Here is a 24,158-nt window from a genome sequence, read left to right as displayed (position 1 = left end):
TATATTTTATTAAAAAAAAATATATATATAATTTTTTTGAATTTTTAATCAAAAACGATCGGATCGGTATCGGCCGATATGGCTCACGACCAGGGACCGAAACTAGAGAGCGCCACCCGCCATTTGCGCTCAGTTTTTACGTTTGGCGCCTCCCACTGAGACGTCTGAGCGCCGTGTGGCGCTCAATCAAATAGTCATGTGAAAATCGAAAATCATGATCCAATTCTTTAGCGGAGTTCTCACTCGCTGTCTCAGCACACATGAAGCGCGCACCGGGCACTGCTGCTGCTGCTACCCCCTCCTCACCTGTTGCATGTAAACAGAGGCTATTGCCTCACCGCGACGTTAGTCTAGTCAGTGTGGGACCTTCGTGAGATAACGTTAGCTACCGTTACAAAATGACCCAGTCAACTATTCACTTAGTTTAATACATGACTTTGAGGCATTGTGTAACGTTATCCAGCCGGCTAGCTACGGATAGCTCCCGACATCAACAAATCCATCAGCAATAGTCCAGTGCATAATACCTCCGTTGGCTAGGTAACTAGTCACTACGAAATGTCGCAGTAAACTAAATAGTTCACTGAGGCGTTGTCCCAACGCCATCCAGCAGTAGCTACAGAAAGCTCAACAACAACATGCGTATTCGAGTCCCTGGTTTACATCGCATGAGTGAGGGCTGCTGACTAGGGTCCAGGTGCAGCGCCGGAGAATTCTTTTGCATGCTGAATGTAGCGTTTAGGGTCCAGCTGCACCCCCGGAGAATCCTTGCTGGAGCTGGAGGCCACTCGAGTATACACACAGACAGTGGAGCTGTTTGCAGACAGCGAGGTGGCGATGTCTCGCAGATAACACAATCACAAGTATGATTATATAATATATATATTTTATTAAAAAAAAATTATATAAAATAATAATAAAAAAAATGTTATCAAAAAAAAGTTGGCGGGTAAGAAATATGCTTGGCGGGTAGATTCTTCCCATCTACCCGCCACTGGCCGGTGAGTCAAAAAGTTAATTTCGCTCCCTGCTCACGACGATCGGTGATCGGTATCGGTGGCGAAAAACGTGATCGGGGCATCCCTAGGGATGGGTACTGAATTTGGTACTTTTGAGGTACCGAACCGAAACACGTCTGTACTACCGAGTATCGATTCAAGTTTTTAATTTTAAATTTTTTTTATACCTTTTTTTTCTTTTCATGTCAACGTTCACACGCACAATATATGCTTACCTAGGATTTGACTTGATTCAACAACAAAGCAGTCGGAGCAATGGCAAGCCGAAAACTGTCGAAATTGTAGTTATTTGAAGTTTGGATTTTTTTCTTTTCCGCGACTGAGGTAGGTAAATTAAATTTCTTGAGACTAAAGTACAGGGGGAAAAAAAGGTACCGTTGGGTACCGGTATCGATTCACAGGTACCGGTACCGTATCGGTTCAAATGTGAAAGGTACCCATCCCTAGTTATAACAAACACTCAACTTACTCCCACATCCAAGCGAAGTCTTTGATTTCTTCGCTATTGCGTGTGCATTATGGAAGAGTATCCTCATTTTAGTAAGTAAGTGAAGTAAGCGGTGTGCGCATCTCATGCTACGAACGGACATGGACACACGCGTGGCACGTTTTCAGTTTTCACAGTTGCACATGGCTATTTTGTTTAGTCATTCAGCAAATAAGAATGTCAGGGTGAAGGCGGCTAAGTGGCGCAGTGGGCAAGGCGCTCGCCACTAGTGCAGGATATGCTGGGTTCGAGCCCAGCTCTCGGCATTGCTACCAGCTTGGCTGGTCGTTCATACTAATACAATTGGCAGTATTAGGGGGTGGGAAGCTGGTGGGTGGGGATCGGATGTTGTGGACAGCGACTCCTACAGGTCGGTTGGTGCGCCTGCGCAGCAGAATCGGGAAGCAACGAGGGCCGTGTGTCCCTCCCACGCAGACCCTCGCCGCTGAGAGATCGCGCTGTTCAGGTGAAAAGATGCGACTGCTGCCTCCTTGTGTACCGGAGGGCACACGTGATCCAAGGCTTGGTCCACATTGCAGCCGACCTTGATTTTATTTTATTACGGATCCCCATTAGCTGGTGCGATAGCAACCAGCTAGTCTTCCTGGGGTCCACACACAAAAACATACAAAAACAATCACTATTGCAAAAACAAAATAATTAAAAGTCAGTACACACAATGCATAATGAAACTACTGTAACAATTAAGATAGCTAAAATTACATTAGTGTAAAACAAAAACAAAAAATCAGTGTTAAAAACAATTTAAGATTATTTTTAAAAGTGAATCTACTGTAAATGCAGCAGAGGTTCCGAGGCAGGCCATTCCAAAGAGTTAATGCTCTAAAAATAAAAGATCTCCCCAAAGCGCTGGTTCTAGGACCTGGCAATTCAAGCTGCCCACTACTGGAACCTCTAGTGTAATGCTCGTGCACAGTATTACTAAAAACAATCTTATGTATAAAAACAGGAGTTTTACTGCTCACGACCAACTTGAACAGCACAAGTATATTAAAAGACAATCTATTTTCAACGTTAAGCCAAGAGAGGCGGGCATGCATACGGCTCACATTAGACCTTAGTGAGCAGCCCAGTACCAACCGTGCTGCCCTGTTCTGGACAACCTGGAGCTTCCTGATGTCACCACTGGCAGCAGATGACCACATCGCAGAGCAATAGTCAAGATGACATAAAACTAAACTTTGCACTATCTGACATAAAAGGGCACGGGCAACAACAAAAAAGCACATTTCCTGGAAATACCAATTGCTCTTCCCATTTTTTAAACAATATAATTAATGTGCTGAGACCAAGACAAGAGTGCAATCCAGACCTGTGGGAGGCATGGCCTAACAGCGTTCGAGACAGGGGAGACAAACAAAGTTTGTCCGAGGTAAGTGACAGTTGTGATTGGAGGATCAAGAAAAGAGGGCAGGGTTTGAGATAGGTCCATTGGACAATACGAAATTGGGATGGGAGAAAAATAGAACATGGGAGAAAAAAGGGAAAAAAATTTCAGGGTGATGATCAGAGCCAATCAAAGTCAGAATGCGGAATGCACATGGCCATGGGGGGAAAAGACGCTACACACAGACAGATAGACCTGCTGGAATGTGAGGTCCACCGGTGCAACAAGGGAAAATATTCAGTAACACTGCACAGAATTTTGGGTGCACAGTGCGACCAAAACAGTCGCACTCTGGAGCCCTGGTTATAAGGCCATGTGGCTCTGTTATTTGTCTGACCTGTAATGTATCTTGTGTCCCTGCAGATATGGCTTTGTAGAATTCGAGGATACGCGTGACGCAGACGACGCCGTGTACGAACTGAATGGGAAAGAGCTGTGTGGAGAGCGGGTCATCATCGAGCACGCCCGTGGTCCACGGAGAGACCGCGATGGATACGGTTACGGGGGTGGTGGCGGTGGCGATCGTGGTGGTGGTGGTGGTGGCGGCGATCGTGGTGGCGATCGCGGTGGCGGCGATCGTGGAGGAGGGGGAGGGGGTGGAGGAGGCGGGGGACGCAGTAAGTTCAAATTTTTGCAGTACATGAATACAACCCTCTTGTTTTCCAGATGCCATGTGTGGAGCTCCAGTTTTGTTTGCGAGCGTATCCAAATGTGATTGTCTCCACTATCTTAACTGTAATTATTTTTCATATTCTAACATTGGAGAAGGAAGTTGCTCTCTTTTAGCCTTTTTTTTCGTCTTAATTTTGATGAGTGAGGCTTGATGGCAGTGTAAATGTCCAATGTTCTTCTTGCCCCGATGGGTGGAAATGACTTCAGACTTGACATGTGCATCTTTTTTCTATTGTTGAGGTGTTTGGTCGATTCATCATCACGACCTAAGCATTCATTGTCTGAAAATGTACCTTTTTAACATCTTGAAAATCCACTATTGAAGATTTATATGTACATGTAGGGCTGTGTGATATGGGCAAAATCTTCTATCGCCATATGGGTACCGGTAATTAATTTCATATATTGATCACAATGTCTCAACAATGGTAAAAGATGCCCAACAAAGCTCCTATTGAGGCAGGAATGACATGGGACTCATATTTCATAATAAACACTGGTATTGTCCTATAAGGTGGTGAGGGATTTAAAAGTAAAAGAATATATAAGTAAATATGACAATCCAAAGGTTTGTGAAGTCCGTACAACTAGAATTGGTTATAAGGTTTTTAGATCCATACTGGATTACTGTGTGTACTGTGTAGTAACAAACTTGTTGTGCAGTAAGACGAGGGATAAGACAATGTGAAGATGCAATGTATTAAATTTGACTTCAACATTAACAAAGTGCTTGATGTTTCAATTTGAAAGAGTCCACTGCGGGCTGAGTCCGAGTCCATTGAGGCTAAAGATGACTGGCTAAGATGACTGCCTGTCCCGTTTGGCCTTGGCTTTCGCCTTACAATGTGTGTGTGACCTTTGCCCTATGACCTTTGGCTGACATAACCGGAAGCCATGATGACAGCATCCTTTTCCAATAGACCAGGGTGATGGTGAGGAATCCTGTTGGTTTTACTGTTGAAAGACATGTCGCAGAGGTTGAAACCAACACATGTTGCCAACTGTTTTTATATTTAAGAGCCGCTTGCATTTAACTTGCATTCACTGGCTCCACTAGTCTGTGGTATTCTACATATATGCAACAGAAAGATTGTTCAAAGGATGAAAATTTAAAGGGAAAATCCACCCTATTTATATTTCTGTGATGTTGGACAGTTCTTCAAACCTCACCCAAAGCTAGAAAAGAAGCGATCCAACACGCAATGGTGTCGTCAAGAGAAAACTTCTGGATTGACTAGGGGACCAATTTAGTTGTCACTGGTTCATCGCTTAATAAAGCTAATTTTGTTGTGAACACACTTGCTTGATGAAAATGACTTTCCACGACAACAGATTAATACATGTTTTAATTGTATTCGCTGTACTCACTAGTAAAACTGATCTATAGTGCATTATCCATCTACACATCAAACCCCACACTGCTATGGTCCAGAAAGTCAATGGAGCAGATCCAGGTTTTGTCTCTTGATGACATCAGTTCTTGGAGCCTTAGTTCTCTGGTGGATTATAGCCCCATGTGTTCGCATATTTCTAGCTCTTGAGAGTTGTTAAATTATCACAATTTTTAAATATAGATTGAACTGTCTTAAAATCACAGGAATCCCTTACATTCTGTCTTAAGTATTACCCCATGTTCTGTACCTTGGTATTGCTGGACTTTGGCTTGTAAGTAAAGGCCAGGAATGCTTCCCAACCCCCTTATTTTTATCACCAAACTCCTCTTCTGTAGTATTTTACTACCTATCTCTTAGGATCTGACCTGGTGGTATTTGAAACCTAACTACACCTCTCACTACTCTGTAAATCTTGTGTCGGCACCAGCTAATTTACTGGCAGCCAGGAGACTGACTTAAAAATTGAAGCTGTAGGTACAACAGAGAGATGACATGGTCCAATGTTTAGCTTGCGACCAAGGTCTGATCTGCACTGCACTTACACTGTAGGTACACCCCCCCCCCTTTTTTGTCCTTTACCTCTAGATTGCCTCTGAGCCAAATTGACTTTGTGTTTCTCTGTTTTCTTTTTAAAGGCAGTGGCTACAGCAGCAGGAGTCGTACGGGCAGGGAGAAGTACGGGCCACCTGTGAGGACAGAGTATCGTCTCGTTGTGGAGAACCTCTCCAGCAGGTGCAGCTGGCAGGACCTGAAGGTGAGCTTGAACTGTTATGGTTAGTGGTAGGGGTGGGACGATACATCGATCTATCAATGATCCAATAGGATCGATGCAACGTAAAAAGATCGATTCATATTGTGATACTCTTATTTTGAAAATCCTGTGGAGTCGTATCTGCTCTGCTCCACAGCACACAGTAGTAGCGTCTGAAACGCGGACATTGAAACGGAGCAAGGCTAGTGTGCCTATTTTGCGACCCAAAACAAATCCCTGCTGTTTTATTCCGCAACGGGTCAAATGCATCTAACATGCTTTGCAATCCTCGCCATTCCTTTATGACCACGTCGTGTTAAAGACATAAATTAACGTTACGTTAGCGTAAGCTAACCCTGTTCAGAGCCATAGATGGAGAGAACAGCAGAGTGGGGGGGGGGGGGGAGGGCATTCTCCATTTCTGTGTGTGTGCGCGCGTTTGGAAAGACCAGATGAAGTAAAGTATATTTATAGTAAGTGTACTGAGGATGGACAGATAATGTTGATATTTAAACATAAAAAATACAATACATAATAAATGTATTCATGATCATCATGCAACATAAAACAATTGTAACGGTTTGGGAGAGGAAGGGGTTTTAGGTTGCGTGTTGTGAGTTCCAAAACATTTCGTATCGTTATCCAAAGATATCGTATCGTGATCAAACTGGTGATTCCCACCCCTAGTTAGTGGTGGCCTTGGTTCTTGGAGGCATAGCTAATATCAAGGTATACAGTCATGGATCCACGCACAACAATGTATATAAATGGTCAAATTGTGGGCGCCAGAGTGGCGCACCGCATACAACTCTACGGTGCAACACGGCCGACCCGGGTTAGACTCCCGGATTCGGTGATCTTTGCCGAATGTCGTCCCCGTTCTATCTACATTTACATTTACATTTAGTCATTTAGCTGACGCTTTTATCCAAAGCGACTTACAAGTTCTGTACGACAAGCCATCAGGAAGGGCACAACTCTTATCAGCTGAGCAACAATGTTCATCAAAGTGTTGAGTGCTACAGTGTAGGTTAGTTTATTAGGACAAGTGCATGACAGTACGGTTAGTTAGGGTTAGATTTTTTTTTTTTTTTTTTTTTTTTATTCAGATAATGGTTGAAGAAGTGCGTCTTTAGTCGACGGCGAAAGATTGGACGTGATTCGGCTGTCCTAACTGGGTTGGGTAGTTCATTCCACCATTGTGGGGCAAGGACTGAGAATAGGCGACTTCTCTTTGATGACCCTCCCGGAGCTTGGATAGGAGTAGGTCTGAGGCGGCCAGAAGATGCAGAGCGTAGGGGTCTTGAGGGTGTGTAGTTGGAGACCATTGACCGGAGGTAGGCGGGAGCGGTTCCCTTTGCCGCACGGTATGCTAGGTCGAGGGCCTTGAAGCGGATTCGTGCAGCAATGGGGAGCCAGTGCCGGTCCCTAAGAAGTGGGGTGACATGGGCCGACTTCGGTAGGTTTGAGATCAGGCGGGCCGCTGCGTTCTGAATGAGTTGAAGAGGCTTAGTGGCAGTGGCCGGGAGGCCAGCGAGCAGTGCGTTGCAGTAGTCGAGGCGGGAGATGACTGTTGATTGGACGAGGAGTTGGGTGGCTTCTTTTGTCAGGAAGGGGCGGATCCTTCTGACGTTGCTCAGGAGGAATCGGCAGGTTCTGGTCGTCGCTGCGATGTGAGCAGAGAAGTTCAACTGGTCGTCGACATTCTCGACTGTGATTGAAAGGTCGGTTAGGGGGGAGGATTTGGCCGGCAGGTGGAGCAATTCTGTTTGGCTTAGGTTCAGTTTGAGGTGGTTGGACGTCATCCAGGCGGAGATGTCGGACAGACAGGCCGAGATCCGCTCAGAGACGTGGATATCTGAGGGAGGGAAGGAGAGGAAGAGTTGAGTATCGTCGGCATAACAATGGTAGGAGAAGCCATGAGACGTGATAATGTTACCCAGTGATTTAGTGTAGAGGGAGAAGAGAAGGGGTCCTAAAACCGAGCCCTGGGGGACACCCGTCCGCAGGGGGCGGGTGGCCGACAGGGTCCCTCTCCATGACACTTGGTAGGAGCGGTCATTGAGGTATGATGACAGCCATGTCAGCGCAGAGCCAGCCACTCCCATTCCTGCGAGGGCCGCAAGGAGGATCTGGTGGTTGACTGTGTCGAAGGCTGCAGATAGATCTAGGAGAATCAGGACAGAGGAGAGGCCTTTCGCTTTTGCTAAGTGAAGTGCCTCTGTGACCGCAATGAGGGCTGTCTCTGTGGAGTGACCAGTCCTGAAGCCTGACTGATTAGGGTCTAGGAGGTCATTCTGTAAGAGATAAGCAGTAAGTTGGTTGGATACAGCACGTTCAAGTGTTTTAGAAAGGAAGGAGAGAAGAGAGACAGGACGGTAGTTGCCTATGACGGTAGGGTTCAGGGTTGGTTTTTTTATGAGCGGCGTGACTCTGGCTTGTTTTAGGGAGGTGGGGACCACCCCCGAGTTGAGTGAGGAGTTGATGGTTGCAGTTAGGAATGGGAGGATGTCTGGTGCTATGGTCTGGAGGAGTGGGGAGGGTAGCTGGTCCAGCTGGCAAGTAGTCGGACGGTTCGACGTTACCAGTGTCAGGGTCTCTGCTTCTGTAATGGGAGAGAAAGATGACAGAGTGAAGGATGAGGTTCTCGATTCAGCATTTGGAATGGGTGGGGGTTGGGAGAAGGAGCTGCGGATGTTCTCCACTTTTTCCTCAAAGAAGATCGCAAAGTCTTCGGCAGAGAAAGATGAGGGAGGGGGGGGTGGGGGGGGAGTGAGGAGGGAGGACATGGTAGCTCTACCGGACTGCCCGGTAGCAAAAATCAATAAAAACATAACTTGTCCGAAAGGACAAGTAACATTTATAAATGGTAAAATTATACATGTATTAAGTTAATCTAATAATTATATAAAAACAAATATAAATATACCCTTTTTGAAAGAAAAAGCAACATGACATGCACACAAAGCAACGTGCTTTCTTCCCGCAATTTGACACATAAAAAGATGTTAGTTCTCACTAGGGATGGGTACCGAATTCGGTACTTTTGAGGCACCGAACCGAAACACGTCGGTACTACAGAGTATCGAATAAAGTGAGAAACCTAAAAAAAAAAAAAATTTATTATTATTATTTTTACTTTTTTTTTTTTTTTTTTTTACCTTTTTCTTTTCATGTCAACGTTCACACGCACAATATATGCTTACCTAGGATTTGACTTGATTCAACAACAAAGCAGTCGGAGCAATGACAAGCCGAAAACTGTCGAAATTGTAGTTATTTGAAGTTTGGATTTTTTTTTTACGACTGAGGTAGGTAAATTATATTTCTTGAGACTAAAGTACCGAAAAAAGGTACCGTTGGGTACCGGTATCGATTCACAGGTACCGGTATCGGTTCAAATGTGAAAGGTACCCATCCCTAGTTCTCACCCAATTTACCATGGGTGGGAACATGGTGGAAAGGAACCCAACCTGAGCATGACATAAGAGCAAAATGTCTTCCCCGTGGTTATGGTCAATAATAATAACTTTATTTGCACCTTTTCATACAAGAATTGCAGCTCACGGCAGTAAAAAAAAAAAAAAAAAAAAGGCCATCAGGCTGCTCAACGAACAATAAACACTATGCAACAACCATCAAATGCACACGGCACACGCACACACTCACTTTAAACAAACAACACACTGCAGCACCCACTCTCCACACTTTAGATCACCTAAACACACTTTATATTTATTGGTAAAGGATTTGCACTACAACTCGTACACCTTACTGTAAATTGTACCTCATCCCATTTCTGCTTTGCACTATATAGTATTGTATATTAGTACATTGCATAGTATATTGTATATTGTATGGTAACTCAGTTACTTCTATTCTGCATCGAACATTGTACATATGTCTATACTGAACACTTGACTATTTTTACTTCTATTTTACATGCTATACTATTTTATTTCATACTTATCTTGTCTAGCACAGTCTCTGGAGCGTAACAGTAAGAAGCATTTTGTATAAAAGTATTCTGTACTTCTATATGACAACTATTAAAGAAACTTGAAAACTAAAATGAGCATAAAATAGGTAGCAGCTAATCATAGATTTTCACATTAGGATCTAAGTCTGAGATGAACAGACTGAACTTTATTTTATTAGATAAAACATGTTGACAAAGTTTTGCTTTGCAGTTGAAAAAAGGTAATAAATTAAATTTGATCAACAACAAAATCACAATACTCAGCGTATCGCGATATATTTAGTATCGCGATACTGTCGTATCGTGACGCAAGTATCACGATAGTATCGTGAGGTCTCTGGCGATTCCCACCCCTACAGGAGATTTGCATGATGAATCCCACTCATTCTTAAACTCAAAAGCGCGTTCGCGCTAAATTCGTTTGCATACAGACACGCCCACCATCTCCTTATAAGGCGAATGAGGCGGGTTTAAAACAGCCGAGTTTCGCCATCTGCTCCCTGTCTTGATATATTCAACAGGAAGCGCTTTGCGATCTCAAAATTACACACACGTCTCACGACTTGCGACTCAGTGCATGTGTGTGTGTGTTCCTGTGGGTCGCTCATCGTGTGTTAATCTGATGACAAATAAAGACTTGTACTTGTACTTGTACAAAGTAGGCTTTGTCAATACTGAACGACTGCGTGCTTGTCAAGAACCAATCGTGGCGCTCAGTATACTGATATATATATGCCGCTGATCCATATGCTCTCTCCTTTCAGAGAGAGATGTCATCTCTCTGAAATGTCCGTCGAGAGATGTCATCTCTCTGAAATTTCTGTGGCTAAAACTCTGAGTGCGCTCAGAACTTTAGGTGTGGAGCAGAGTTTTGATTGATTGAACATTTTATTAACGGATTGCAGAATTGGTACAAACAGTACAGCTCAATACACACAATTGTTAAGGGGATGCAGACCAGAGAAAGACTTTCGTCTTGTTTACATCAGGGTCCCCCATTTTCAATTCATCATAAATAACATATATGACATGCATGACATACAGATGGACAGTACTGCTACATCTTCATCTATACAGAGAGGAGAGGTTGTAAATATGCGTTATATGCGTACGGCCTGGGCAGCCAGCATCTAACTCTTCTAACAGCAATATATAATCCATTTCAGAAGCAGAACGCACTCAATAAGTTATAATAATAATTGAAAATTCTGCATGGGTTTATAAAGTCGTATTTGGGGGCAATTGACCAATGGTTTGCCCATGAACTCCTTCCTCTCACCATTTTATATATATATTTTTTTATTTTATCTACTAAAACTGTATTATATTGTTTATTTTGGAAAGTCTCTTTGAGAATTAGGAAAATCGCTATATAAATATTATGTATTATTATTATTATGAATGGTAGGCTTTTTTAAATGTTTCTCATCTGGGTAAGAATTCTTATTTCGGTAAGAGTGCTCTTGACCACTCTTATAATTTGTTCTTGCCTGAGAAAAAAGCAACAATAAGAAAACGTTGCTAAATCCCAGGTAAGAGGAAATGCTAGTTAAGAACTAAATCTGTTCTTATATCGCTTCATGCATGAGGCCCAATGTCTACAGACTGTATGAATATACCGTAATTTTCGCACTATAAGCCGCACCTGAATATAAGCCACAGCAGCTAAATTGAATGATGTGTACATATATAAGCCGCACTGGACTATACGCCGCAGGTGTTTTAATGTTTAATTACCATATGTAATTGGCATTGGGACACAATACTGTCGGACAAATAACAAGAATTAACTCATTTACAAGTTGTATTAAGTTTAGCAAATAAGGGAACAGATAAATAACATTTCAATGCAGTCAAAAAAAGCAATATTTCGATTTTTACATTTTCGGGTTTGGTCACGTCGAGTCACATATAAGCCCCACCGTTATATAAGCCACAGGGTGGAAAAAGGCGCGGCTTATAGTCCGAAAATTACGGTATGTAGCGGGTTTTTCCCAAATGTATCCAAGAGTAAAGATCCTAACCATGTCACAACAGCAGTCGTGTATATTTCAGAAATACATTTGTTTACCAAATTACCAATAGATTAGTGTTATTAACCTGTCAAGCCCTAGCCCTATTTTCTGAAAATCCGCCTAAAAATACATACCCAAGTAAATGGAAGATTGCTCCACTTCTAAAAGGTCAACATAAAATACTATACAGAAACATAAGATACAATAAACAATGTTACAATATACAAAATAAAAATATATACAAAATAACAATCGGTGTCAGACTGTAGTGGGTGGGTATTGCACTGTGTATATTGCACTTGGGGGGTAGGATGTTGCACAGTGTGGGAGGAGGGGAAAGGGGTGAGTTATTAGAGTTCAAGGTGGTGATGGCTCTGGGGAAGAAACTGTCTCTGAGCCGGTTTGTTCTGGCTCTGATGCACCTGTAACGCCTGCCTGATGGGAACAGGTCGAACAGGTGGAAGCCAGGGTGTGAGCTGTCCTTGGTAATGTTTTTTCCTCTGAGGCAGCGTGAGTTGTGCAAGTCCTTCAGGGAGGGTAGGGGCAGCCAATGATTCTCTGTGCAGAGTTTATGACCCTCTGAATCGCCTTTCTGTCTGCCTCAGTGCAGCTGGCAGCAGGCTCGAAACAGCAGAGCGATAGAGGGTCACCATCAGCTGCTCCTCCAGTCGGTTCTTCCTCAACACCCCTCAGGAAGTGAAGTCTCTGCTGGGCCTTCTTGATGACCGCGGTTGTATTTGCGGTCCAGGAGAGGTCAGCAGATAAGAGGGTTCCGAGGAACTTGAAGGAGCTGACTTTCTACATCCTCGCCGTTGATGCAGAGGGGGGTGGGGTCTGCACTGTTCTTCCTGAAATCAAAGATGAGTTCCTTGGTTTTTGTGGTGTTCACCGAACACCACACTGTTAGTTTCAGGACCTCATCTCTGTATGCAGACTCATCCCCCCCCTGCAATAAGTCCAACCACTGTTGTGTCGTCAGCAAATTTGACGATGTTCTCCGGGTGTGCTGGACTACAGTCATGGGTGTAGAGCAGGGGTCTCAAACTCAATTTACCTGGGGGCCGCTGGAGGTAGAGGGGCCTTTCTCACTCACTCATTCTGTCCGTACCGGTCCGTACCGTCCTCATTCCGGGTAATTTCTAATAGAAATAAATGCATTCGAACAAGAAAGTATAGTATACAGCAATGGCTAACGCTAAGCTAACAGCTAACACTAGTTAGCTTAGCCTGTCCAGCAGCTAAGATTATCCCATCGCTCGTGGCAATTATATTACATGTCATTGATCTACTGGTTGACCACGGCTGACTGGTTGGGCACCACTGGTCTAATAGAAATAAATGCATTCGAACAAGAAAGTATAGTATACAGCAATGGCTAACGCTAAGCTAACGGCTAACACTAGTTAGCTTAGCCTGTCCAGCAGCTAACATCCCATCGCTCGTGGCAATTATATTACATGTCATTGATCTACTGGTCGACCACGGCCGACTGGTTGGGCACCACTGGTCTAATAGAAATAAATGCATTCAAACAAGAAACTAATGTATAGAAATAGCATGGCAAACAAAAATTGTCAGGCCTAATGCGAGCCAGAAGTGCTGTGCTTTGTAATGTGGCTTCATGTTTTCATCCACTGAGCTGTGAGGTTCCACATGCTTGTTTTTGGTTGAGGTCTGAACTCTCAAATTGCCCATAAATATCGTTTTTTGGGGTATTGTCCAGTGTGGTTTTATCTGCCCAAAATTCAAGCAAGCATGACAGTAACGACGTGTGTGTCACGCCCCCCGCTCCCACGGCCCGATTCCGAGACCACCTAATCCAACTGTCCCAGGTTCAGCGGGGGGTAAAACGAAACTGTGCGGGTTCGATCCCAAAACGGGGTGTGTCCGTCTGAGTGAGAACACCCCCCCCCCCCCCCCCCCCCCCCCCGTTCCCGGGAGCAGTGATTCGATCGCAATACGTGAGTGAGAAAGACCCCAGAGTCTGGGTGAGGCTGGGCCGCATCAAATATTCCACAAAAAAAGGGTTTAAGTATTCAAAAAAAAGTACAACTGATCCAATCTTCTCACAAACTCACTAAAACCTCACAAACACCAGCAACTGAGCATTCTCAGTGGTGTCAGTGGACTCATTCACAGCTATGGAAATGCACTGCATTTTTCTTTTTACAAAGCTGTTTAATCAAATCATCAGCCAGTATTTCAGTCAGGGGGGGGAACGCTGACGGGGCGCTGAATGTCAGACACAGACAGTGGAGAAGTGCTTGCAGAGGAGATGAGCGGAGAATTTTGAGGATGCCTGCCATACGCACTGGATATATTTTCCTTCCACACGGAATCACATTTCAACCAAGTCACTAACGTAACGTTGCTGCCATGAGCCTGCGCTATGGTAGCCTACAAGTGATAAAATAAATAAAACATCCAACTCTCGCACAACGACGCGGCAAACAGTTGCGTACGGGCCGCACTAACACTAAACGTTGATGTCAAGTAGGGGGCCGCAAAATATCATCCAGCAGGCCGCGAGTTTGAGACCCCTGGTGTAGAGGGAGTACATCAAGGGGCTCAGCACACACGCCCTAGTCTACTACTAGGCTTGAGTAAATTGTGATGAAACAAAGGAGAATATAAATTATGATTTTTCTTTGCATCTTTGACAGTGAATAACACTATGCTAAAAATGACCAGACATGAAAAATTGCCACTGAGCTCGTTCGGCACCTTCTTGAGATCACGTGTACAAAGAAATCTAAGGAAATTAATAAAGGGAACATTATTAAACAGAATGTTTTGTAGATGCAGTACTGAATTCTGCCATCCGGACACATGCCATTTGAAATATTATTATAGAATAATATAGAATATCAGGCCTATAAATGATTTTATCACACCTTGCACATCTATGGATTGGGCCTAATCTACTCTTTCCAATGCCAGAGTTCAATTTGGATTAAAAAATTTGGATTTTTCACCAGACGTGCAGGAAGAACCGAGAATGAAATCTACTGCATGTACAATCAAGATTGCAACAGGGATCGTTGCTAAATGTTCACAGGACACACACTAACTGCGCTCCAATCTATGCCAATAACTTTTTTTTTTTTTTTTGTGATAGAGAATCCAGAGAAATACGAGAAATAAAATAAATTCATTGGCTGGGAAACATAGTTTGTTTTTATTTATTTTTTATGCTCATTGAGAACTCTGGATGCCCTCCTCATATGACTACATTCGGCGACACGCCACAAATTCAAAATGGCGGATAGTCGCTAAATTATAAACTCATTCCATAAACTAAAATCTCACTAATAACACTTTAATCAGCTGACACTAGCACTGAGAATTGGTATCTGGTGAAACGGTGGCATCGGTACATTATCACTCACAAAATAGTTTGAACATGGAACAAATACCTTCAGTCACTTGTTAATTTTCTTTCAAGTGACTAGTGATTATATTTCCCTGTATGTTTCTTCATAGGATTTCATGCGGCAGGCTGGCGAGGTGACGTACGCCGATGCTCACAAAGAACGAACCAACGAGGGTGTCATTGAATTCCGATCTCGTTCGGATATGAAACGAGCCATCGATGAGCTGGACGGCACGGATATCAACGGGAGGAAGATCCGCCTGGTGGAGGACAAGCCTCGCCGCCGTCGCTCCTACTCTGGCAGTAGATCCAGGTAAACACTCAGAAACTAGGCTTCAGTCTGACCACAGCCCAGTATGTTGACGAGCGTTGTTTTTATTAGGCAGCCGACGTTTGAATATCGGCCTACATAGTTTTTACTTGGCTCGCGGGGGAGTGTTTTGTTTGTTGTACCCACCTACCGAAGAGTTTCTTCTGCCTACTTAAATTCGTTTTTTTTTTTTTTACTTGAAAATCTATGCATGTGACCCACAGGTCTCATAGCAGGCGTCGCTCTCGCAGCAGGAGCCGGAGGAGCAGGAGTTCGCACAGCCGCTCCAGGTCTCGTTCTCGGTAAGTGACTCTTAACCGACCGGACTTTCTTTTCTAAAGATTAAAGTGAGAGACACTTATCCGCTCTTCCTGTTTGTTTCGTAGCTCTCGTTCTCGCAGCAAGCGCCGCTCGCACTCCAGGTCCGGACGGAAGTCCCGCTCCAGATCGGGAAGGAAGTCCCGCTCCAAATCTCCAGAAAAGTCTCGCTCGCGCAATCGCAAGTCACGCAGTCGCTCCAAGAGCAACAAGTCTCGCTCTCGCTCTGACACCCGCAAGTCCCGCTCCAAGAGCAAGACCAAGTCTGACCACAGGTCCCGGAGTCGATCCAAGGAGAAGTCCGTCAGCAAGAAGTCTCCGAGCCACTCTCCATCCCGAAGCGAGAAGCGTCCCAAGTCGGCCTCCAAATCTCCCTCTCCCAATGAGAACCACCGCCCCTCAAAGTCCCCAGCTAAGCGTTCAGCCTCTCGCTCCCTTTCTCGCTCCAAGTCCCGCTCTCGGTCTAGGTCCGCATCCCAAGATTGACCGCCCCTGTTGTAATTCAATGGAAGAAAATGAGGATTTGTAAAGAATGGTAGATCTATAGGTGACATCCCTGTAGAAAATGAGGATTTGTAAAGAATGGTAGACCTGTAGGCAACATCCCTGTTATCAGGTACTTTGAAACACCGGGTAAGATTTTTATTTTTTTGTGACGAGCTGTTCATTTTGGAAACTCATTGTTTGGTTTAAGGATGCTAATTATTATTATTTTCTTTCTGGAATGTTTGAAATAATTAGCATTTATGTTAATTATATAAACCGTTCATAATTCCAGAATGTAGGAAATGACCGGTTATGTCATTTAAAGCTGAATTATCTAGTTTTGGGATAGTGTGGTCAAAGTAGTGTATGATATCTGAAGTAGTGAATAAATTCAAGGCACTGCCAGGGGGATTTCCACATCAATATGTCATTGTAAATTCAATGTCCGTACCTATTTACCACAGAAACCCATGAGAATAGAAGATGATTGACAAGGCCGTGCTGAGTGTGTTGTTGGCCTCTATTTTGTATTGATATTGTTGCCACCGAGTTGACCCCCTCATAACTTCTTCAAAACCAATCCCATGTGGGAAGATGCCACAAGGCATGAACAAACGGCAAAATCTCCTTTGCAAGGACATGATGACAATTATCTTCGCTTTGAGCTAGATGTGATATATCCCCCCCCCCCCCCATTATACAATTAAATATATTCTCAACTTAAAGGAAAAATCCACTCTTGAAATACTTTTACACTTGACTTGGAACAGGTTAATGCTATGCTTAAAATATTATATGCTGTTCATATATGCAGACGAGTACCTCCCCCCCCCCCCCCCTGACATTTCAGTTGTAATATCTGCCTTCTTCCGAAGCATCACATGTGTTATTGTTTGGTCATACGGCTGTCTTGGCCAGAAATGGCAAGACAAATACTAAGTCAGCCGTTATTTTATTTGAAACGGCAACCCAGCGGACGGTGAACCGCAATGAGGGGTCCTACCAATTGACCCACACACACAAAAAAACTCTTCCTCACGACCGTGCGGATGGTATGTCACTAACCGCTTGGATGCTTTTGAAGAAGTCCATTAGACATTACAGCCAAAATATCACTGTAAAAAAAAAAGGGGGGTCTGTATACATGAACAGTTCATAGTAGGCTATACTTTCACAGTTAGAAATCTTAATTGCTGATGATCAACACATTCCAGGAATTATTTTCTGATTAAATGTTCATGTTGTAATGTACCTTTTTTAGTGTTCTCTTTTTCTCAGATCCTGCAGACTTCAGTTAGTTAATACCTACATTTCCCAGAACGACTTTTTGCAAAAGCCCAACACACCCAGATCTGGAGTGAAACAGCGTTTTTGTGTCCTGTCACTTGTTAGCTAAGCTAGCTAACGTGAGTTGGTAATTTAATTGAACCACGGGAGTCTTATCGATTGTGGCCGCGCTGCAAAAATGTAAACATGTTGGCTCCATTGCATTATGGATGAGGCTACTATAACTGAAATTGGTTGTCTGCTTGTCCTAGGGTTGATTTCTGGCAGGCCAGGTGTAACACGGTCAGTTTAGAAGAACCACTTTCACTTACCTGTCATTTTCTCTTGGAAGTTTTAGATGGGTGAAAAATGTCCCGTTATTAAGCTGGTGACGTCAGGTTGTGCTGCCAATTCCATTTTGCTTGCAAAATTCCCTCTGACCTACTTCTGGTTTGAAACGCTAACATGATAAACTTGTATACAGTTTTTTAAATTGCATTTCAAAACGTTAACGTCAATCTGTCATAGTCCTATGTACAACCAGTTTCCTGTACATTTAGGCACAAATGGACTGCCTTGATTTGAGCTAACTGTTAGGCGCCTACATTGGCCAGTACAATGCTAAGTTAACATTATCAAGCTGACACGATGTGTGGTGGAAGTGGTTGTATGTCATGAACTGATTTGTACATATAACAGATTGGTGTTACAGATTTGAAATGCAATTATATACTAATTTAACATGTCAGTTTATGACCCGGAAGAAATTTGGCGCCACACTCTAATATTGAAAAATGGGTCTCCTTTCTCACTGGGAGTCGCAAGAAGTAGCGTCTTAGACATTTCGGAACAGTTGTGACCCATCCTCGTATATTATTCTAGTTCACCGCGGGTAATGTCAAACGCAAGACCAACTGCTAAAATAGGCTAGACTATAAAATGGTAGTACATCACCAGTTGCATTTTCTAAACTGCTTGGGAGTGTTTAAAGTTTAGACTTTTTCTTTTTTTGGTTAATTTTGTTTCTAAATGTGTTTTTGATTTGCGGGGAGAATTGAAACTAGTTCTCTCCTCATTTCGTAAGTAACTGGTGTGGTACCCGTGTGCTGTTCAGAACCGGGTGATTGCTTGCAGCGTTGAGAACCGTGAAGGACATGCATGCACGCAATCTAGTTCGATTCTAGAGTTTTTTTTTTTTTTTTTTATCCCAAAATTACATAGTGGAGCTTTAATTGAGTAACTGAAAAATGTTCTCGTGTTATCTCTTGATTTTGTTGAGTTGAGGATTAAGCTCAGAGGAGAGGGTAATTTTTTTTTTTTTTTTTTCCAAGTGTTGTCTAAGTGGAAATTTGTAGAACTGCAAACTGGTGATTCATATTCACAATGTACTGCATGTCCTGGGATAATTGTTTTTAAACCTGTTTTCTTTCAAACCCACTGACTTTAGCCCCAACCTGATTGAATAAATTTTTTAATCAAATTTGTACCTGTCATTTATAATGCTTTGTTAATAAAACAAAATACGTATTTTCGTTGTCTTATCTTAACTGAATATGTAGGTACAGTAAAATTATTAATGTGTAGTAGGCAATTAAGCATTACATCACTCGCAAGAGTGCGTTATACTCATTAGATCACGCCTAGGGGTGGTTAGGCCCCCCTGGGCGTGATCTAATGAGTATAACACACGACTTCAAGTGATGTAATGCTTTTATACAATGGCCCAATTCACCCAACCTTATTGCTATACAATAAATACAGTAATTGAGCATTGAGATTTATTCACAACCATCCACAGAGAAAGTAGATCCACTAGTAGACACCAGAGGGAGCTCCACAAACCATGTTAAACCCAGATTCGGCTCAAACAAGGGACTAAACACGTTTCGCAATTATGCCACATCAATGTGGAACGCCCTACCCACAGCTGTAAAGGAATGTGAATCACTACCCACTTTCAAAACCACTCAAAGAGCACCTACGGGACACTGCAATTCGAAACTGGCCCCTGTAAATGTCCTAACCCAATGTCCTAACCCAACCCCCTCCAATGTACAGTAAATGTCCTAACCCAATAATACACAAGACCCTAACGAACTAGCATATTCCAATTGACGTTCTTTTTTGGAGGATTCGTTCAAAGGCTTCCATTTGTCTTATCTATGGCGGATTCATTCAGACAGAAAAAATTAAGTAATTCGGGTGTGGGAGGGGTCATGTGGAGTGTTATACGAAATAATGTCTAACTTGACTTTCAGCCAATCATAATCAAGAAATTTGCATGCCATTGTATAATGGTTGACAACCTTGCAAAGGATTCCCCCCTGTATGTTTCCTTATAGTAACATTCTGGCAAAAGTTATCCAAGTATTTTACTAACGTTTGAATTACAGCTCTGAAATTGTGAAGATAGCCGTTGCAAATGCCTTTCTATGAGCTTTTATACTCACAAAGGCCTTGATATTTTTCACTTTCAGAAATGTCACTGAAATGTGCTTCCTTAGAACAATACAATGAACTCTTTAAAAAGAATCAACGCATCTCAACTCTAAAACCAAATAAATTTGAACAACACTATATAGTTTTGTGATATGTGAGATTATGGGCACAATAACTTGGCTATTTTGTTGCGCTACCGCACTGGTAAACAAACTACCCCATACTACAAAAACCTAGGGGTCCACAAAGACGACTTCAAACTAGAAATGGTAACAACTGATGAGGTACTCAAAAAACTGAGCGCCCTCCAACCTAACAAGGCCACTGGCCATGACAACATCCCCTCCAAATTCAGCAGCCGCCATCACCCCAGTCATCACACACATAATAAACCTCTCCATAAAACGGACACGTCCCCAAGGACTTCAAAATTGTGAGAGTGACCCCTCTGCACAAAAAGGGCAGCAAATTAGACCCAGGCAACTACCGCCCTGTTTCTATTCTTACCTCCATCTCGAAAGTCATGGAGAAAATAGTCTACGAACAGGTCGAAAAGTACCTGGCGGAAAAAATCGAATCTACGAATTCCAATCTGGCTTCAGAACATCCCACTCCACTGACGCATGCCTTCTCTATTTGAACGACCACATCAAACAAGAGGTGGACGCGGGCAAATACTGCGGCATGGTCATGCTGGACCTACAAAAGGCCTTCGACACTGTCAATCACTCCATTCTGATTGACAAGCTAAAAGCAATTGGTTTTGAAACTTTTGATAGTTTTATCAGTGAGCTGGATGCAATCCTACCTTGAGGGGAGAGAACAGATGGTGGAGGTAAACGGTACTCTATCCCCCCCCCCTCACAGTGAGCTGTGGTGTTCCACAAGGAAGCATACTAGGACCGCTACTGTTCCTAATTTATGCAAATGACATGTCGTCAGCTTGTGACTGCAACTTGTTCTTGTTCGCGGACGACTCAGCCCTGCTGGTCTCTGACAAGAACAAGTTACAGGTTGAAAAAACCCTCAGCTCAGAACTCTGCAGAATCTGCACCTGGCTCGCTGATAACAAACTATCATTACACCTGGGTAAAACGGAGTCCATTCTCTTCGGATCAAATAACAAACTCAGCAAGACAGACGGCTTCTCAGTTACAGTGGGTGACAATATTGTCACAAGGAAAGATGAAATTACATACCTAGGTTCCATCCTAGAGGCAAATCTTTCCTGTGACAAAATGGCATCCAAGGTAATAAAAAAAGTCAACCAACTAACTAGATTCTTGTACCGGATCTCCTCTCTGGTAAACAAGAATACCCTGAAGAATACCCAAAGCTGTAAAGGAATGTGAATCCCTACCCACATTCAAAACCGCTCTTAAAGAGCACCTACGGGAGGCTGCAATTCGAAACTGGCCACCGTAAATGTCCAACTCCCCCCCGCCCCCACCCCCTCCTAATAGACAGTCTCCTCCCCACCGCATGTATATTATTCTCTCCCCACTGTATGTATATTTCTCTCCCACCCACTCCTAATGTAGTCTCCTCCCCACCGTATGCATATATTCTCTCCCCACCGTATGTATATTTCTCTCCCACCCACCCACCCCCTCCTAATGTACAGTCCCCTCCCCATATATACTCTGTCAGGATCTATGGGTAACTACTGTATATTTGCATATCGTACAGTATGTCACAAATGTAACAGTACTAAATACCTGTATGTCCCTATGCCATAAATGTCATGTATGTTGTGTATGTCATAAATGTCACTATGAATATATCTGGCCTCGCCACAGCTGTGCCCGCACAGTGCAATACTCCAATTCAGCCATTGGCAATTCAGCCATTGGGTGGGTGGCGCTGCTGAGCGGGATGCCAGACGCGTGTAGCTTAATCCCAGCGGAAGAGTGCAAGAGCGCTTCCGCATTCTTCGCCATACGCCAGTACGGTAATGCGCATTTCCTTTTCCTTCACCCAGGTGCTCGCGCGCGCGCATGCGCATGAGATCCCCGCTTGGTTCGACGCTTTGGTTAATATTAATCACATATTAATGCTAGCGCGCCATATTAGCACACATATATACACGCGATGGACGCAGCAGGCGATCACTGCTACTGTTATTCAGCCGCGCCGCAGCAAGACATTATCCTCTAAGCCAAGCTGCACTTTAACATAGGCCTGGGTTGTTTTTATTTCTGTTAGCGCTGCCACTCTGCAGTAAACAGACATCACTGATATAGAGTGTCTGGGTCTTGGGTCTAGAACCCACCTCACCCCTGCCCACTTTGACAACCTAGGATGGCTTAGAGTAGACGACAGAGTACATTTTCCTTTTTGAAAATCATCTGACATGAAGATGGAACACATTTTTGTTGTTAATATGATTTATATTACTGGTAGTTCATACAAGACATTATCCTCTAAGCCAAGCTGCACTTTAAGATAGGCCTGGGTTGTTTTTATTTCTGTTAGCGCTGCAGATATAACAAAGAGGTCTAGCTGAGTCAATGTTGATGGTTTTGTTGAACATTTGTACGTCACAGGAGAGAAACCGTGTATTCAAAGAAAGCTATTAAAATAGTCTTTGAATCTAAATATACTTTCTTTGTAAAATTTGTCATAATGTAGCATTTGTGTGTGTAACGTACTGTAAAAAATAAATGTTTTTTCACAGGAAATTCACTATTATTTTACAGATTACTTTTGTTTTTCTACTTTAAGTGTAAATGCCATACAAATATAGTAAATTACCTTTTATCAAAATATTAAGATTATTAACCATTAAATAAAGGTTGTAATTAGGGCTGTCAGTTTATCTGTATGTCATATATGTGCTGATGAATTGAAAATGGGGGACCCTGATGTAAACAAGACGAAAGTCTTTCTCTGGTCTGCATCAGTTACAGTGGGTGACAATATTGTCACAAGGAAAGATGAAATTACCTACCTGGGGTCCATCCTAGAGGCTAATCTCTCCTGTGACAAAATGGCATCCAATGTAATAAAAAAAGTCAACCAACGAACTCGATTCTTGTACCGGATCTCCTCTCTGGTAAACAAGAACACCCTGAAGACTCTGGCAGGAGCACTCATTCAGGGGTACTACGACTATGCTTGCACCTCATGGTACCAAAGCACCTCAAAGGCGCTAAAAACAAAATTACAAACATCTCAAAACAAACTGGTCAGACTACTGCTTGACCTTACTCCTAGAACCCACCTCACCCCTGCCCACTTCGACAACCTAGGATGGCTTAGAGTAGACGACAGAGTACAACAACTTGCAATGGGCCTGGTCTACAAGATACACTACACGACCAAGGTACCCATGTACATGTCAAAATACTTCCCAAAGGTCAGTGAATACCACGATCACAACACCAGAGGGAGCTCCACAAATCATGTCAAACCCAGATTCGGCTCAAATAAGGGACTAAACACGTTTCGCAATTATGCCACATCAATGTGGAACGCCCTACCCAAAGCTGTAAAGGAATGTGGATCACTACCCACTTTCAAAACCTCTCTCAAGGGACACCTACGGGAGACTGCAATTCAACACTGGCCCCTGTAAATATCCTAACCCAATCATTCCAACCCCCTCCAATGTACAGTCATTTACCTAGTATGGTTTTGTCAATAGTTCAATGTACAATTGTGTTTGTTTGTACAGTGTCTCCTCCCCCCCCCCCCTCAATGTACAGTGTTACTTGTTTATACAGTGTGCCCCCCGCCCCCCCCCCCCCCAACCACCTCCAATGTAAATTACCCAGTATGGTTGTCAATATCCCAATGTACCCGACCCCCCCCACCCAACCTCCAATGTACAGTTTCTACGTCAAATGTATATACTCCCTTTTCTTGACTCCTTCTGTATCACAAACAGTACTGTATTTGCAAATCTGGTATGTCATAAATGTATAGATGTAGCAGTACTGACTATCTGTATGTCATGTATGTCATATATGTCTATATGAATTGAAAATGGGGGACCCTGATGGAAACAAGACAAACGTCTTTCTCAGGTCTGCATCCCCTTAACAATTGTATGTATTGAGCCGTACTGTATTGTACCCATTCTGCAATCTGTTAAATAAAGTTTTCATTCATTCATTCATTCATCCCCTTAACAATTGTGTGTATTGAGCCGTACTGTATTGTACCCATTCTGCAATCTGTTAAATAAAGTTTTCATTCATTCATTCAACCACCGTAACCAAGGTTGCTGCCCTGTTGCT

At 43.2% G+C, this 24,158-nt stretch overlaps 1 protein-coding gene across 1 annotated transcript in view; it reads left to right on the top strand.

Moving 5' to 3' along the window:
- The window catches only part of LOC311230104 (putative splicing factor, arginine/serine-rich 1), a 31,255-nt gene extending 12,280 nt beyond the window's left edge, over positions 1-18,975 (top strand). The window contains exons 2-6 of the mRNA XM_084316263.1: positions 3,278-3,531; positions 5,616-5,734; positions 15,209-15,411; positions 15,633-15,710; positions 15,795-18,975. Of these exons, the coding sequence (XP_084172389.1) occupies positions 3,278-3,531; positions 5,616-5,734; positions 15,209-15,411; positions 15,633-15,710; positions 15,795-16,212 (1,072 nt within the window). The 3' untranslated portion in view covers positions 16,213-18,975. The remainder of the gene's footprint in view (positions 1-3,277; positions 3,532-5,615; positions 5,735-15,208; positions 15,412-15,632; positions 15,711-15,794) is intronic.
- The last annotated feature ends 5,183 nt before the right edge of the window (positions 18,976-24,158 follow it).

This window comes from Notolepis coatsorum (genome assembly GCF_963971535.1).
Source record: "Notolepis coatsorum genome assembly, chromosome: 6".
NCBI lineage: Eukaryota > Metazoa > Chordata > Actinopteri > Aulopiformes > Paralepididae > Notolepis > Notolepis coatsorum.
This window is presented reverse-complemented; position numbering and strand designations above follow the sequence as displayed.